This window comes from Stegostoma tigrinum, chromosome 10, assembly GCF_030684315.1.
Source record: "Stegostoma tigrinum isolate sSteTig4 chromosome 10, sSteTig4.hap1, whole genome shotgun sequence".
In the NCBI taxonomy this organism is placed as follows: Eukaryota; Metazoa; Chordata; class Chondrichthyes; order Orectolobiformes; family Stegostomatidae; genus Stegostoma; species Stegostoma tigrinum.
Window position 1 is genome coordinate 41,074,982 of NC_081363.1, and position 16,661 is coordinate 41,091,642.

Consider the following 16,661-nt stretch of genomic DNA (forward strand, 5'->3'; position numbering starts at 1 on the left):
TGTTGGGTGCTTTCTGCCTTTGAGTCATGTTTGATGTTGCTGTTTGAACTATTTTCCAAGTGAAGCAGTGATGCTGACTATATTTTTAAGAACGCTAACTCATGCTTGTGGAAATATTTTACAGGTATTCTTTGTGGACTATGGAAACACTGCAAAAGTTGCTATAGATCTTTTACGGAATATTCCACATAGTCTCCTGGAGCTGCCTTTTCAGGTATCACTCCTATAGCAGATGCAATGGCTTTTTAGATTAGATTAGATTTCCTACAGGCCCTTTGGCCCAACAAGTCTACACTGCCCCTTGAAGCATCCCACCCAGACCCATTCCCCTATAACCCATGCACCCATGAACACTACAGGCAATTTAGCATGGCCAATCCACCTAACCTGCACACCTTTGGACTGTGGGAGGAAACCCATGCAGACACAGGGAGAATGTGCAAACTCCACACAGACAGTCACCCAAGGCAGGAATTGAACCCGAGTGCCTGGCGCTGTGAGGCTGCAGTGCTAACCACTGAGCCACCATGCCGTCCTGAAAGTAACTGAAAGCAAGAGTTACAACTGAGCCATTCAACATCCTTTTAAAAAAATTTGTTTGTCCTGAATGTGTTAGTTTGAGCAAAGTTTAAATTTTATTCTAAACACTTGAGAGAATAACATGCATTTATGGAATAAGAATTCAGTATTGAAGATTGGGGGTGGAGAACCTAGTTCCAGAGCTCAGGATCTTGGTACTTAGGCTATTATTATTACAGTTGGTGGAGCAAATAAAATCCTAGATGGAATTGAAGGAGTCGATTCATGTGATTATTCAGTATACCATTAAATAAGTCTCCAGAACAGTTTAAAAAAATAGTTTCTGGTTAATTAGTTCCTGCTTCATTGCAGAATATAATTGAAAATGTATAATACAAACTTCAACGTATTTCATTTAATGACATAGCTCATTAAATTTCTAATTTGTTCTGTCAAAGAGCCTGAAAAATTGTGCCAAACAGATGTTTACATTGTATGTCGTAGTGGTTGGCATATGTATTCTGATGCTAATAGGTGGGTTTTCTCTTGTGTTCAGGCCCTTCAATGTCAAATTTGCAATATCCGTCCTTCTGCATATTCTTTGATACATGGAGATCAGTGGAATGTCAAGGCCAGACGAAGATTTAGCTCCCTGGTGAAAAACTGTGTACTACTTGTGGAAGTTTTCTCTGTTGTACACAATGTGCTCCGCGTAGATCTCAGCATACAGACTTCAAAACTTGACTGTAATGTGCGGGAAATACTCATTAGTGAAGGTTTTGCTGAACCAGCTGAAGAGACATATGAATCAAAGGTTTGATGTTTACAAGTTAACGTTGTTAAGTTTTAAACTTTATGTACAAACTAACACCATTCCAGTTTACAAAACAGGTGAACTTGAGTTTGGATTTAGACCATAAAATGGAAGGACACAGTACGCCAGTCAGTCTGTTGAGTTTGTACTGCCAGTCAATGAAATCGTGACTGATCTCATTGTTCTTAATTCCACTTTCCTGCCTTATCCTCAGAACACTTGTTCCCCTTACTAGTTAAAAATCTGGTCCTTGAGCTGAATGACTCAGCCATAACAGTCCTCTGTGATAATGAATAAATATTGACTACATCCTGAGAGAAGAATTTCCTCTTCGCCTGTGTCTTAAATTAGTGACTACTTTCTCGAGATTATGCCCTTTAGTCCTACAGTTTCCCAAAGGGCAAACAACCTCTCTGCTTCTACCCTATTAAGTCTTCTAAGAATCTTGTATGCTTGGGTAAGGTTCCCTCTCATAATTCTGAACAGCAACAAGTACAGACCTTTCTAAGTCCCTGCATACCTGTGCTAAACCTAGTGAACCTTCTTCTGGACTGCCTCCAGTGTCAGTGTATTTTCCCTTGGGTAAGGCTTAGCATATCATTTACCTTCCCTCTTATCTACTGAAATTGAATGCAAGATTTTTTTTGTGATTCATGCATGAGGACCTTCAAATCCCTCTGTTGTGCAACTTTCTGCCATCTTTTTCCCCCATTAAAAAATATTCAGCTCTTCTTTACTTGCTGCTAAAGTGACTAACCTCTCGTTTTCTCACATTATATTCCATCTACCAGGATTTTATCCATTCACTTAACCAGTCTCACCTTTGTCGACTATCTAAGTCATGTTCACTACCTGTCTTCCCGCATATTTGTGTTATCTGCAAACTTAGCAATAGCATTTTCACTTAGTCACCGAAACTATTAATTTATGTTAAACAGTTGTGGCCCCAGCAATCAACCCTGTGGCACTGTACTAGTTAAAAGAAGTCCAATGACATTACATCCACTGGCTCCCCTTTATACGTTGTGCTTGTACCTTCTCAAACTCTAATAAACTTAACAAGTATGATCATGAAGCCATGCTTATTCTGTTTAATTATATTTCATATTTCTTAATAGTGTTGCACGGTGGCTCAGTGGTTAGCACTGCTGCCTCACAATACCAGGGACCTGGGTTTGATTCCACCCTTGAGTGAATCCTAATGTAGAGTTTGTTCATTCTCCCACCGTCTGCGTGGGTTTCCAGCAGATGCTGCAGCTTCCTCCCACAGTCCAAAGATGTGCAGGTTAGTTGGATTGGCTGTGCTAAATTGCCCATAATGCCTAGGGATGTGCTAGGTGGATTAGCCATGGGAAGTAGAGGAATGTGCGATTAGTGTAGACTTGATGGACCAAATGGCCTACTTCCACGCTGTAAAGATTCTGTGAATACTGTTGCACCCTTTCGGATGGATCTGAATATTTTCCAAATGACAAATATTAAGATAGCTGACCTGTAGTTCCCTGATTCTTGTGTCTCTCCTTTTTTGGCCAAATGTGTTACATTGGCAGTTTTCCAATCCTTTGGGTATTTTCTAGAATTGAAGGATTTTTGGAAGATTACAACCAATGGATCTACCATTTCCATTGACAGTCTTCGTAAGAGAAAATCTCATTATCAGCCCATGACAATTAGCAGCAGCAGCATTGTTGAATTGCCTACTACCAATGTTTTTTGGGTTGCCATTGACCAAAAACTGAACTGAACCACTGTGCAAATACTGTAGTTTAAAGAGCAGGTCAGAAGCTTGTAATCCTGTGCTGAGTAACTTGAAAACTGTCTTCCAGAAGTCTGTCCATCAGAAGTCAATTCTATGATTTAATACTCCCCACTTATCTGAATGTGTGTAGCTGTGACAATGTTCAGTATGTTTGACACCATTTAGGACAAAACAGCCCACCGAATTGACACAGTATGCACTACATTCTACATTCAACATTTACATGCTCCATCATTGATGCACAGAGTAACAGTATTCCTGACTTGTAGTTGTTATGTTATGAGGTCAGGAAGTCAGTGTACTTTTGTCCCTTCATAATCTTACAGAACGAAGATGTGGCAATTTCAGTTTTGATCGTCTAAATTGGCCTAGCAAGCCCTTCCTTCGATGGAAAGTATTTTCTGTTCAATTCCGTTTTGTGTGGAAGAAGTGCTCTTTGAGTATACTCTTGTATGATTTAGCTTCAATTTCTACATGTCTTGTTCTTGCCCTCATTTTAAAAAAAAATCAATTTTTCATTTATATCTTCATCAAATCCATTTAAATTTTAAATACTTCAATTGGATCATTTGGAGGGAGATGGGCAGCTGCAGTGGGACTAGTTAAGTTTGGGAACATGGTCTGTGTGGACTGGTTGGAAGCGTCTGTTTCCGTGCTGTATGACTCTCTGACTCTAACTCTCATATCGCCTTTCTAAACCTGGCAACACACCACCACCTCTGGAAAGATTATCTCCTTTCATTTGCCAACACAAATATCACATGTAATCCATCATATTGTATGGTAATAGATAATAAAGAATACATTTTCTGACCAGTTTCACAGGAAGTTTACTGTCACGCTTTGTCTCTTGTTATGTTGCCTTAGTATCACTGTTGTATCTTTTGAGTTCCTAGATTGTGTGACAACATACATTGCAGTTGGTTAAAAAAAATTGACAAACAGAATAATTCATGCTTGTGCATGTTATTTTTGCCACAAATTTTCTTCTGTAAATCCACTGGCATCTTGCCACAGTATTCCTGGGAATTTTACATTCAGGGAAAGGTGTGTTATGAGCAAACGTGTAGGACAGCTTTCTTTTGGCCACACCTCATCTGATTTACTTCTAAGTGCTGCCAGCTGGAGTTGTGGACTTAGCAATCATTGTTAATTTTTAACTCTCACCAGAAGGATGGTGATAGCACTTAGCATGTCCCAACCATATTGGCTAAAACAGATTATATTGGAGTTGTATCAAATCTGGGATTTTCCTGATTTGGTGACTATGCAAACAAATCTTTTATGACAAAACTGCTTTTAATTTTTGCTTACTATTTAAATGATGCAGGGTTTATTGGGACCAGGCAAGAAAGTAGAGTTGAGACTGCAGTCCCAAGAACCAAGATATTCTTGAATGATGGAGTAGACTCCAGGGCCCAAATAATGTTCAAGATAACAAAGTGTGGAGTTTAGATAACAAAGTGTGAAGCTGGATGAACACAGCAGGCCAAGCAGCATCTTAGGAGCACAAAAGCTGACGTTTCGGGCCTAGACCCTTCATCAGAAAAGGATTCTTTTTCTGTTTATCCAGCTCCACGCTTTGTTATCTCTCATTCTCCAGCATCTGCAGTTCCCATTATCTCTCACCAAATAATGTTCTTCTGCTTTTGTTTCTTTCTTGTATTTCATGAAATAATTTAACTTATTGCTGCCATTTCAACATGAATATGTTCTGTACATAGATAAGTCATGAGCAGCTGAAGACCATATTGGACTGTCCTCTCCAGGAAAAATTGGGCTTAACTCAAAAAACTGTGTGGACCCACAAGGAAGAAGACTGGAAACTAATTCAGACATTAGTAAAGAAGTTCTCATCTTCTAAACTGGGTTTTCCATCTTCAATGGTAAAGTCAAAAGCAAAAGTTACTGGAAGTGCACAGCAGGTCTGGCTGCATCTTTGGAGAGAAGTCAGTTGGTGTTTTGGTTCTGTGACCTTTCCTCTGAACTGAATGCAGAAGATCAGGTAGAGGGAGGGAATGAGGAGAATGATAGGTGGCAATAGAGCCCAAAGAGAGAGAAAAATAAATGTACAGACAAAGAAGTCGTTAATGATTGGCCTGGGAGGAAGAATAGCTATTAGTGGACAACTTGTGGCTAATGATTGGTAGTGTATCATATCAGACTATGTGATAAGGTCTGGTGTGAGGGGTTTGGGGTAAGCACATGTGAAGGTCCCTCAAACCTTCTGGCTGCCTTTTGGACTCGATATTGAGTTCAACAGTTTTAGTGCTTAAGGTTTAGGGTCATTGAACCCGAAACATTAATTCTGATTTCTCTCCACAGATGCAGCCAGACAGGCTGAGCCTTTCCAGCAGTTTGTTGTTTTTGATGTCTAACATGCACAGTTCTTTTCGTTTTTATTCACTGCTAAAGTAATTGTTTCTAATAAAATTGCTATTGTTTACATTTAAAGATTAGAACAACTTTTTGAAATTGCAGTTTACAGGAAACTCATTACTGACCGGATTGTCCATTTTTGTCCGCTAGGTTTATTTGCATGGTCCCTTTAATCCCTATGAGATGAAGTTTCATAGCATGACTACAATGTCCAGGTTCAGGTATGGGGGAAAAAAAATTCAGAGTATAAAGTTTGCGGCTTTAGAACTGAAGGGTTTTTCTGTGTTTAGAGAATTTACTTTTTAAGTAGATATTTAAATTCTTTATATACTGAGGAACCTTGTATTGTTTTTGCAGATTAGCCTCAATGGCATTGGCATTATTAGTGCAGTCCAATAATAGTAACAGCAAGATCACTGTTCATTGTGCTTGAATAGTGTGCTATTTTATGAGATACCCTTATTGATTGGGGTGTACAATATTTGAGGTCTCAGCACAAAGTGCTGTTGCGTTAAAGTGAAATGAAGCTGTTCTTACTGAAAGGAGACCCTTCCATAAGTAGCATAAAAGGAGTTCAGGAGTGCTTATTTTAAAGGTGCAGTTCCAGAAATGCTAGTCTGTGAAGTGCAATTAACAAGGGATGTTCCCCTGTTAAAGACCTGTGTCTGGTGAGGAATCTGGTTAGAAGCCCACCTAGAGGGACATTAGTGCAGATTAGTGCCGTCTTGCACCTGTAGCATATGAGAGGATATTAAGAGCGGCTCACTGGTTAGCACTGATGCCTCACAGTGCCAGGGATCCGGGTTCAATTCCACCCTCAGGTGACTGTCTGTGTGGAGTTTGCACATTCTTCCTCTGGGTGCTCCAGTTACCTCCCATAGTCCAAAGGTGTGCACGCTAGGTGGATTGGCCATGCTAAACTGCCCAGTGTTCAGGGATGTGTAGATTAGGTGGGTTATAGTGGGGTGAGTCTGGGTGGGATGCTTTGAGGTTTGTTGTGGACTTTTGTTGGGCCAAAGGGCCTGTTTCAAAACTGTAGGGATTTTATGATTCCATTCTATGATTAGGTATATGCTCTGAAATCATGAGGTTAGCCAAGATTCATTTCCATTTATTGTTGATGTAAATCCCTGTGTGTGTGTCTCGGTTTGAGCATGTTGGTCTCAGAGTCAGAGATTGTGTGCTCAAGTCCTACTCCAAAGGCTTGAGCGCAGAATTGAAGTTGACACTGAGATATAATGCTGATGGCATGCTGCACAGTGAGGGTGCCATCTTTTGGGTAATTTCTTGAACCGAAGTACTACCTGCCTTCTCAAATGACTTTCAATATTTTGTAACACTAGTTTAACCAAGACCAGGGAAGTACTCTGTGGTGTCCTGATCATTATTTATCCCTTACTCAACATCACGAAAACAATCTGACTGGACATTATTTTATTCCAGTTTGTTAAAGCTTTGTATATGCTTATTAAATGCCTCATGTTAAATATTAAAACAACAACTGCATTAAAAACCAAAACACCATAAGTAGTAGTTCATTTCGCCTATCAAGTCTGCTCTGCCATCTAATGAGATCCATGATGTGGAGACGCTGGTGTTGGACTTGGGTGGACAAAGTCAGAAGTCACACGACACCAGGTTATAGACCAACAGGTTTATTTGGCATCACACAGGCTTTTAGGGCATAGCCTGATGAAGGGGTACGCTCCGAAAGCTTGTGTGATGTCAAAATAAGCCTGGTGGACTATAACCTGGTGTTGTGTGACTTCTGACTTTATTCACTTGAGATCATGACTGATCTGCTGATCCTCAACTCTATTTTATTACTTTTCTCTCCTTTACCCTCAATTCTCCTAGCTTCGACTATGCTGTTTGGTAAAGAAATCCAGAGATGGACTACACTTTGAGAGAAGAAATTCCTCCTCATCTCCATCCTAGATGTCTGACCACTTACCCTGAGATTCTGTCTTCTGGTCCAAGACTGTCCCACAAGGGGAAACAACCTTTCTGCATCTATCTTGTCATGTCCCCTAAAATCGCTTCTTATTCTGTCAGTTTGCAATTCTTCCAAGTTTTGACTCATTATAAACTTTGAAATTGCCCCCACACACCAAGATCTAGGTCATTAATACAGATCACTAAAAGCAAGGATCACAATACTGATCCCCAGGGAGCTCTACCCTGGAACCTTCCTGCAGCCTGAAAAATATGCACTGACTATTCCTCCCTCTTTCCTATCACTTAACCAATTTTGTATCCTTTTTGTTCCATGACCTATAATTCTCTTCTCAAGTCTGTTGTGTGGCACTATTATATGCCTTCTGAAACTCAGTGTGTACCACAAAAACAGTGTTATTCTCCTCAAGCTTCTTTTAAACCTCTTCACAAAACCTCAGCTAGTTTTTGAAAATGGTTTCTGTTGTAGAAATCCCTGCTGATTTGGAAGGTTAGTTTTCAGACGTTTCGTCACCATTCTAGGTAACATCATCAGTGAGCCTCTGACGAAGCGCTGGTGTTATGTCCCGCTTTCTATTTCAGAGGTTCACTGATGATGTTACCTAGAATGGTGACGAAACGTCTGAAAACTAACTTTCCCGCTCAGCGAGCAAACTCACATCCAGAACCTCAACCTGAGCTACAAATCTTCTCAAAACTCGCCATCCCTGCTGATTTTTCTTCATGAACCCATATTTTTCATGTAACAATTAATTTTAACCCCAGTGATTATCTGTCACAACTTTCTCATCACTGATGTTAAACTGATCTGTAATTCTTGTGGTCTGACTAGTGCCTTCTATAGTTTTAATATCACCTTCCTACTTTTATGCTTAATTCCCTTTTAAATCAAGGCCAAATTCCATTTGTCTTCCCTATTACTGTTTGAACTTGGATGCTGGCTTTTTAAGATGCATGCACTGGGACTGCCACATCTCCCAGTTTGGTAGCATTCTGCAGTCCTTTTCCATTTAAATAATTAGCTCCTCAATTCTTCCTGCCACAGTACATAACCTCATATATTTTCCCATATTATGTTCCATCTGTAAATATTTTTACCCATTTGCTCAATCTGTCCATAACCCTCTGCAGGCCCTTTGTGTCATCCTCATGACTTGGCCTTCCCACCTACTTTTGTTTCATCGTGACAATACATTCATTTTCCTCATTCATGTCCTTATATGTTTTGTAAGCAATTGTGCCCCAAGCATAGCTCCTTATGGCATTCCACTAAGTACAGGTTGCCAGTCCTGAAAATGCTTCCCTTATCCCAATTCCGTTTTCTTTTAGCCAATACGCTATCTGTGCTAATATATTACTTCCAACACTGTGTGTTCTTTATAGTTGTCTATCAACTAATTAAGTAGCATATTAGCAACCACCCTCTGAAAATCAAAGTATATTCCGTCCATTGCTTTTCCTTTATCTCTCCTCCTTGCTAGCTCTTCCATTTGTCAGGAATAATTTCCTTTTGTCATAATATGTATTTCTAAATATGTTGCTATTTCCATTCTTTATAATAAATGCTAACGTTTTTCCAGTAGGGCATTAAGCTAATCAACCTATGGTTAGCGACTTCTCGTGTCCTTCCCTTTTCAAATAAAGGTGTTATACAAATAATTTTTTAATTCTTTGAGACTTTTTCAGAATCTAAGGATTCCTGAGGGCAGCAAGTGGCTCAGTGCTTAGTACTGCTGCAGGGACCGGTTCAATTCCAGCTTTGGGTGACTGTGTGGAATTTGTATATTCTCCCTGTCTGTACTTGGGTTTTCTCCCACAGTCCAAGGCTGTGCAGGTTTGGTGGATTGAACGTGCTAGATTGCCCCATAGTGTCCAGGGATATGTAGGATAGGTAGGTTTGCCATGGTAAATACAGGGTTATGAGAAAGGGGTAGTGGCTGAGTCTGGGTGGGATGCTATTTGGAGGGTAGTTGCAGACCCGGGCTGACTGGCCTCTTCCTGCACTGTAGGGATTCTGATTCTTGGAAGATTACTACCAGTGCATCTACTATCTCTGTCACTACTTTCTTTAATATCCTAAGACGTCCTGGGGAACGTCTTGGTCTTTAGCCCTATTAGTTTCCAAAGCACCTGTTCTCTGGTCCTGTTGTTCAGTTTATTTCCTGTCCTCCCTTTGCCATGCAATTATTTGGTAATTTTGAAATGTCATTAGTGTTTCCTACTGTGAAGGCTGATACAAAGCTGATTCAACTCCTTTGCCACTTTTTGGTTTCCCATTATTATTTTCTCAGACTCATTCTCTATGTTCACTTTGGCCTCTGTTTTCCTTCTAATATATTTGAAGAAGGTCTTGTTGTTCATCTTGAAATTATTTGCAAGTTTATCTTCCCCTTCTTTATCATTTTTAAATACTTAAACATAGCTCAAAGATGTTCCCTGTTTTAAGTGATGGCTGACTGTCTTCATTGCATTCATGGAATTGAATGAAATCAGTTGAGTGGATTTTCTAAAACTGTATGAATGTTGGAGTCTTTCTTATTGAAAAATTAAATTACTTTTCTTGTGCAAATAGTTATTTTCTTTCAAACATTATTCCATTTTTAATTTTGTCATAGGAATGTTTGGATTGAGAGAGACAGTATAAATTCAGTCTCTCTGAACAGTGCCCCTGAAGATTCTCACCAGAGGATGCTCGTCGGTGCATCAGTATCAGTAAATACATCAGGTATTCATAAAACTGCTTCAGACAAGTCATTGTGTAACTATGTCTGTAATCCAATTTTTGCTGTGATTTTGCAATTAGAGTTAAAATAAATTTAATATTCAGTTCACAGTTGCTTAGTCATGTACATTCAATGATGTACATAAAAACACAACAAATAAGAGCAGGAATAGGCCACCTGGCCTTTCAAGCCTGCTCTGCCATTCAGTAAGATCATGGTTGATCTTTTCATGGACTCAATTCCATTTATCCATCCGCCCATCATAACCCTTAATTCCTTTACTGTTCAATAATCTATCTTTGTCTTAAAAACATTCAGTAAGGTAGCCTCGGCTTCACTGGGTAGAGAATTCCACAGATTCACTACCCTTTGGGTGAAGAATTTTCTCCTCAACTCGGTCCTAAATCTGCTCCCCCTTATTTTGAGGCTATGCCCCCTAGTTCTAGTTTTACCCGCCAGTGGAAACAGCTCCCTGTTTCTATTTTTTATTTATTCCCTTCATAATTTTATATACTTCAATAAGATCTCCCTTCATTCTTTGAAATTCCAAAGAGTATAGCCCCAGTCCACTCAATGTCTCCTCTTGACCAAACCCTGTTAACTCAGGAATCAACCTAGTGCACCCTCACCAGTGCCAGTATATCCTTTCTCACATAAGCAAAACAAAACTGTATATAGTACCCCAGGTTTGGCCCAGCACCCTGTGCAGCTGTAGCATGACCTCCCTTGAGATCAAAATGACTTTCTTCCACTCTGATTTTGCGGATTCTGGTATTATGAATTAACTTGATGCTGGATCTACAGGTTCAGTTGGTGACTGGGCTGCTCAGGTTCTTGCTCAATGCTGCATTACCCTTAAACTCTGTCTAGGCCTGTCAGTGTAATTTGAAATGTTCAGAACCTTTGTGGATGTCTCCTCCAGCTTGCAAGGTTTTGGATTAGAGATTCTCATGAGTCGATAGGGATGTTGCATTTCTTTCAGGGAGGCTTTAAGGCTATCCTTTAAACATTTCCTTTGCCCTCTTGGCAACTGTTTGCTATGACCAAATTCAGATTAAAGAGCTTGTTTTGGAAGCCTAGTGTTAGAGATGCAAACTCTGGCCTGTCTAACACAGCTAGTTGACGGTAACATTGCCTTGATGTTGGACCTCCAATCTTGCCTGTGGATTTAAACTTCCCACTTCCTACAGACTAAGGGGGTGGCCATGGGCACCAACTTGAGGCCAAGCTATGCCTGCCTCTTTGTATGATATGTGGAACAGTCGCTTTTCCGCAGTTACACTGGCACTATCCCCCACTTCTTCCTCTGCTACATTGATGACCTTATCGGCATTGCCTCAAGCTCCCATGAGGAGCTTGAACAGTTCATCAGCTTTACTTACATCTCCAATACCTCCCTCTCCTTACTGGACCTCTCCATCTCTAGTGACCACCTCAAAACTAATGTCTGTTTCAAGCCCACTGACTCCCACAGCTACCTAGACTACACCTCCTCTCACCACCCCCTCCTTCAAGACTGCGATCCCATACTCCCAAATCCTCTGCCTGTGATGCTCCTGCTCCCATGATGGAATGTTCCACTCCCAAGTGTCCCAGATGTCTTCCTATTTCAAGGACTGTAACTTAGCCCCTCCGGCGATCGAAAATGTGCCCAACAGCGTCTCTCAGATTTCCTGCACCCCAGCCTCACGCCCCCTACTGCCCAACAAAAATAAAAACTGAATCCCCCCTTGTCCTCTCACATCACCCCACCAACCTCTGCATCCAGCATATCATTCTCTGCCACTTCTGCCACCTACAATCTGACCCCACAACCAAAGAGATACTTCCCTCCACAACCCTATTTGCTTCCGAGGGACCGCTCTCTCCGTGCCTCCCTCATTGGCTCCACACTGTCCAATTACCCCGCCACCCCCAGCACCTTTCCCTGCATCTACAGGGAGTGTTACACCTGCCCCTACACCTTCTCCTCTCCCCCCCCCCCCCGTCCCCCCCCCCCCCCCCCCCCCGTCCCAATCGCCCTCATTCCAGGCACCAAACAAACCATTCACATTGAGAAAGGGGTTCACCTGCACATCCATCACCTTGGTCCACTGTATCCACTTCTCCTGATGTGGCCTCCTCTACATCAGTGAGACCAAGCGTAGACTCAGACTGTTTCGTTGAGCATCTGCGCTCTGTTTGCAACAAACGACAACACCTTTCGGTCACCAACCATTTTAACTACCCCCTCACTCCCTGGGTCTCGTCCAGTGCAACAATGACGCCACCCGCAAACTGGAGGAGCAACACCTCATATTCCACCTTGGAAGCCTACAGCCCAATGGCCTAAACATGTAATTCACCAGTTTTAAGATCTGTCCACCCTGGCCTCATCCCATGTCCAAGCCTCCATCTCATCCCCACCTTGACCTGACACAGTCTGCACATCATCTTGCTCACCTATCTGACCCACCCATCCCACTGACCAATCCCCACCACCCAGTATCTGCACTCACCTATCACCATTCCACCTACCTTCCCCAGCCCCACCCCTCCTCTGTCTATTTATTTCTGAGGTCCTTTCCTCCTCCCCATTTCAGAAAAAGGGTCCTGACCCGAAACGTCAACTTTACTGCTCCACTGATGCTGCCTGGCCTGCCGTGTTCCTCCACCTCCATGCTCTATTGTGGATTTAAAGGACTTCTTGGAGTATCACTAATGATATTTCTCAAGGAATTTGAGATAAATACTATGTGTTTGTCATCAACACTTTGTTACTCAGATGGCCAGAGGCTGAGCTGGTACACTCAGGGTGATGTAGAATTTTGATTTGAATGCCTGCCTTCACTAAGAAGAAGTTCTCAAGCGAGAGAAGTTGATCCGCATAGTTCACTGACTCACTGTGGATCTTGATAGCTGGGTGTACCATTGGGTGGTGGGAGCAGGCTGCTCAAGAATCTTCGTTGTTTGCATTTTTAGCCTTGGGCCCACTCTTTCTTGGCATTCCTGGACTGCATCATTGATAGTTTGGAGCTTTGTTTGTGAGTGCATGTAGAACATACAGAACAGAGAACAGTGCAGCACAGGAATGGGCCCTTTGGCCCAGGACGTTGTGCCGAACTGACGCCAGATTAAACTAATCCCTTACCTCTGTCCTTGGTCCATATGCCTTCATTCCTTGCATGTTCATGTGGTTATCTAAAAGCCCCTCAAACACCCCTATCCTACCTGCCTCAACCACCATCCCTGGCAGCGTGTTCCAGACATTTTAACATGCTCTGTATTTTAAAAAAAAAGCTTGACCCTCACACCTCAGTTGAACTTTTTCCGCCTCACCTTAAATGTGTGCCCCCTAGTATTAGACATTTCAACTCGGGGGAAAAAGATTCTGACCGTCTATCCTATCTATGCATTCGGTCATTTTACAGATGTATATCAATTCTCCTCTGAGCCTCTGTTGCTCCAGAAAAGAGAACCACAATTTTTCTAACGATTCATTATAGCTCATAACCTGTAATCTAGACTGCATCCTAGTAAACTTCTTTTGTATCCTCTCCAGAGCCTCCAATCCTTCCTGTGTGTCGACCAGAATTGAATACGATACTCTTAAGTGCAGCCTAACCAAAGACTTACAAAGCTGCAACATGACATCTTGACTCATGTATTCAATACCCTGACCCATCAAAGCAAGCAGGCCATATGCTGCTTTGTAGTCCTATCTACTTGTGTGGCCACTTTCAGGGAGCTATGGTCTTGAATCTCAAAATCCCTCTGTACGTCAGTGCTGTTTAGGGTCCTGCCATTAACTGTATATTTTCCTTAAAATTTGATCTCTCAAAGTGCAGCACCTCACACTTAGCCAGATTAAACCCCATTTGCTATTTCTCTGCCCATATCTGCAATTGATTCATGTGCCATTGTATCCTTTGACAGCCTGCTATGCTGCCCACAACTCCACTGGCCATTATGTCATCTGCAAACTTACTACCGGTGTGTTTGGTTGCAGACGTTTCATCACCCTGCTAGGGTGGGCAGCATTTGATACGGAATTAAGTTCCTGGTTGTTTCACTGAAGAAAATACTATAATTGGCTGCATAATTTTGAACTAGTCAGCCTTACAGTTTCTTCTCTAACTTACCACAACATCCCGGGATACACTTGATCAGGTCCTGGAGGTTTATCCACTTTTATGTTTTTAAGACTTCCAGAACCTGATATTGTATAATGTTGACTATTTCAAGACATAAATATTTATTGCCCCTGAGTTCTGTAGCCTCTATTTCGTTCTCCACGGTAAAAGCTGATGTGAAATATGCATTTAGTGTCTCACCCATCTGCGCTGGTTCCACACATCGATGACCTTGTTGATCTTTTAACCACAGTAGGCTGCACTCCTACCTGTGATCCAGCTATATTGTTACCAAGGACTGATTGTATTTCTAGAGCCGAGAGTTTTTCCAGTACTCCTATCACCACTTATCCACTTTACGCTGGACACTCCAACCTCACTGTCCGTAATGGAGCACTTGTCATCTTACCATGAATTCCACTTAGTAGCACTTTTTCTGGAAATAGTCTTTCTGAAGTACATACCTCCTCGTCTCTCAACATTAAAGATTGACATGATCCCGTATCTCTTAATGCTGTTAACTTCTTTACCTGCTGCTCCTAACTTACGCATGTAAACCTCACCTTCCCAAGTAAATGGTTTAAGAAGATACAACACTACCTTCTCAACCAACCTCTGACCAGGTTATACATTCTGGTATAGCTTTTTAGCCTTCACTGTGCTTTCCTTTGCCACTTTAACAAAATTCATTAACATACCCTGTTTTCCTACATCTGTCTCCCCAGAGCTTTTCCTAAATCACCACCACTGGGACTTCATGTGGCCAACTTTATTGCAGTGAAAACACCTGAGCTTTCTAACTTTTCTTTCCCTTTCATGGATTTCCTTTTTACCTTCTGGTAAGCTATCTTTATTGTCTTCAATGTGATATACTTTTCATTATCACTTGAGGATTTCTCTTTTTTTTTCCCCAGTTTCTATCCCTCATGGATTGAAATTCTTGTTGGAAGCCAAAAGTTGATTTATGAGTCAACTCAAAATCATTAGCCATTTCAGCAGCCAGTCTTGCTGTTTTAACTCTCTTCTTCAACATGAGTTCTCACTATCCCAGAAAGTGAATTTTTGAACTCTTCCAAAATAATTGTCTATCTACTTTTTAATGCCCTTATCACCCTACCAAAATTACATTGTTTTGATCCTTTTGAATTCAATATATGTTTGACCAGGATCCCTCCTTAGATACCTGAAACGTCTATAAGCTTCTGGGACAAGTTCATGTGCACTGAAGATGGTTTTCTTCATCTCCTCATACTCCCCAGATACCTCTTCTAAATGTGATATGAATACCTCACTAAATCTCCCTACCAACTTTGTTTGGATCAACAAAACCCACATGGTCACCAGCCATTTCATTTGTTTAGCCAAGTTCTCAAATGAGATGAGAAAGGCTTATACATCCTTCGCGTCAAATTTAGGTAATGCTTGGATATATTTGAACAGATCCCCACCAGGCCTTTGGCTACAGTTGGTAGAAGGAAGAGTCATTGGACTCAAAACAGTAGCTCCAATTTTTTTTTCTTCACAGATGCTGCCAGACCTTCTGAGCTTTCTAGCAACTTCAGTTGTTGTTGCTGATTTATGGCATTCGCAGTTCTCTCGGTTTTTATTTAGTCTCTCCCTTTCTGCTTTTCGTTTTCTTCTTTGTGTCTCTCTGTGTGTCTCTCTTTCTTTCCCACCCCCCTCCCTTTCTTACTAGGGCCTTCCTCTCTTTTTTTGCCAGCGCAATTCTTTCCTTTTCTTTTTGTACTGTCACGGTGATTCTGTCCTTTCCTTTTTGTTCTGCTAGGGCAACTTTTTCCTTTTCTCTTCCCGCTGCTTTTGACCATAACTTAAACTGTTCCCTTTCATTTTCAGGCTCCTTCATTTGCAATTGAATTCTTGCCATTTCCAATGACACTGACATTTCAAGCAAAATTAAATGTCAAGCTGTTGCTGTAATTCCTTTCTTTTCTCACAGACAAAGGCAACCCCACACCAGTTTGTTTGCCTTGCTCACATTCTGTAAAACCCACAAAGTCACTTCTTCCGCCCTCACAAAGTGCTTAGTGACTGAAAAGAGCCATTACTATACAAAGGAGAGAGAGATAATGGGAACTGCAGATGCTGGAGAATTCCAAGATAATAAAATGTGAGGCTGGATGGACACAGCAGGCCAAGCAGCATCTCAGGAGCACAAAAGCTGACGTTTTGGGCCTAGACCCTTCATCAGAGAGGGGGATGGGGAGAGGGAACTGGAATAAATAGGGAGAGAGGGGGAGGCGGACCGAAGATGGAGAGTAAAGAAGATAGGTGGAGAGAGTATAGGTGGGGAGGTAGGGAGGGGATAGGTCAGTCCAGGGAAGACGGACAGGTCAAGGAGGTGGGATAAGGTTAGTAGGTAGATGGGGGTGCGGCTTGGG

General features: G+C 41.6%; 1 protein-coding gene across 1 annotated transcript in view; it reads left to right on the forward strand.

Annotated features, from left to right (window-relative positions):
* The window catches only part of tdrd9 (tudor domain containing 9), a 133,557-nt gene that overhangs the window by 106,263 nt on the left and 10,633 nt on the right, over positions 1 to 16,661 (forward strand). Inside the window, exons 27-31 of the mRNA XM_048537262.2 lie at positions 125 to 214; positions 1,076 to 1,333; positions 4,817 to 4,978; positions 5,622 to 5,692; positions 10,043 to 10,152. Coding sequence (XP_048393219.1) covers positions 125 to 214; positions 1,076 to 1,333; positions 4,817 to 4,978; positions 5,622 to 5,692; positions 10,043 to 10,152 — 691 coding nt within the window. The remainder of the gene's footprint in view (positions 1 to 124; positions 215 to 1,075; positions 1,334 to 4,816; positions 4,979 to 5,621; positions 5,693 to 10,042; positions 10,153 to 16,661) is intronic.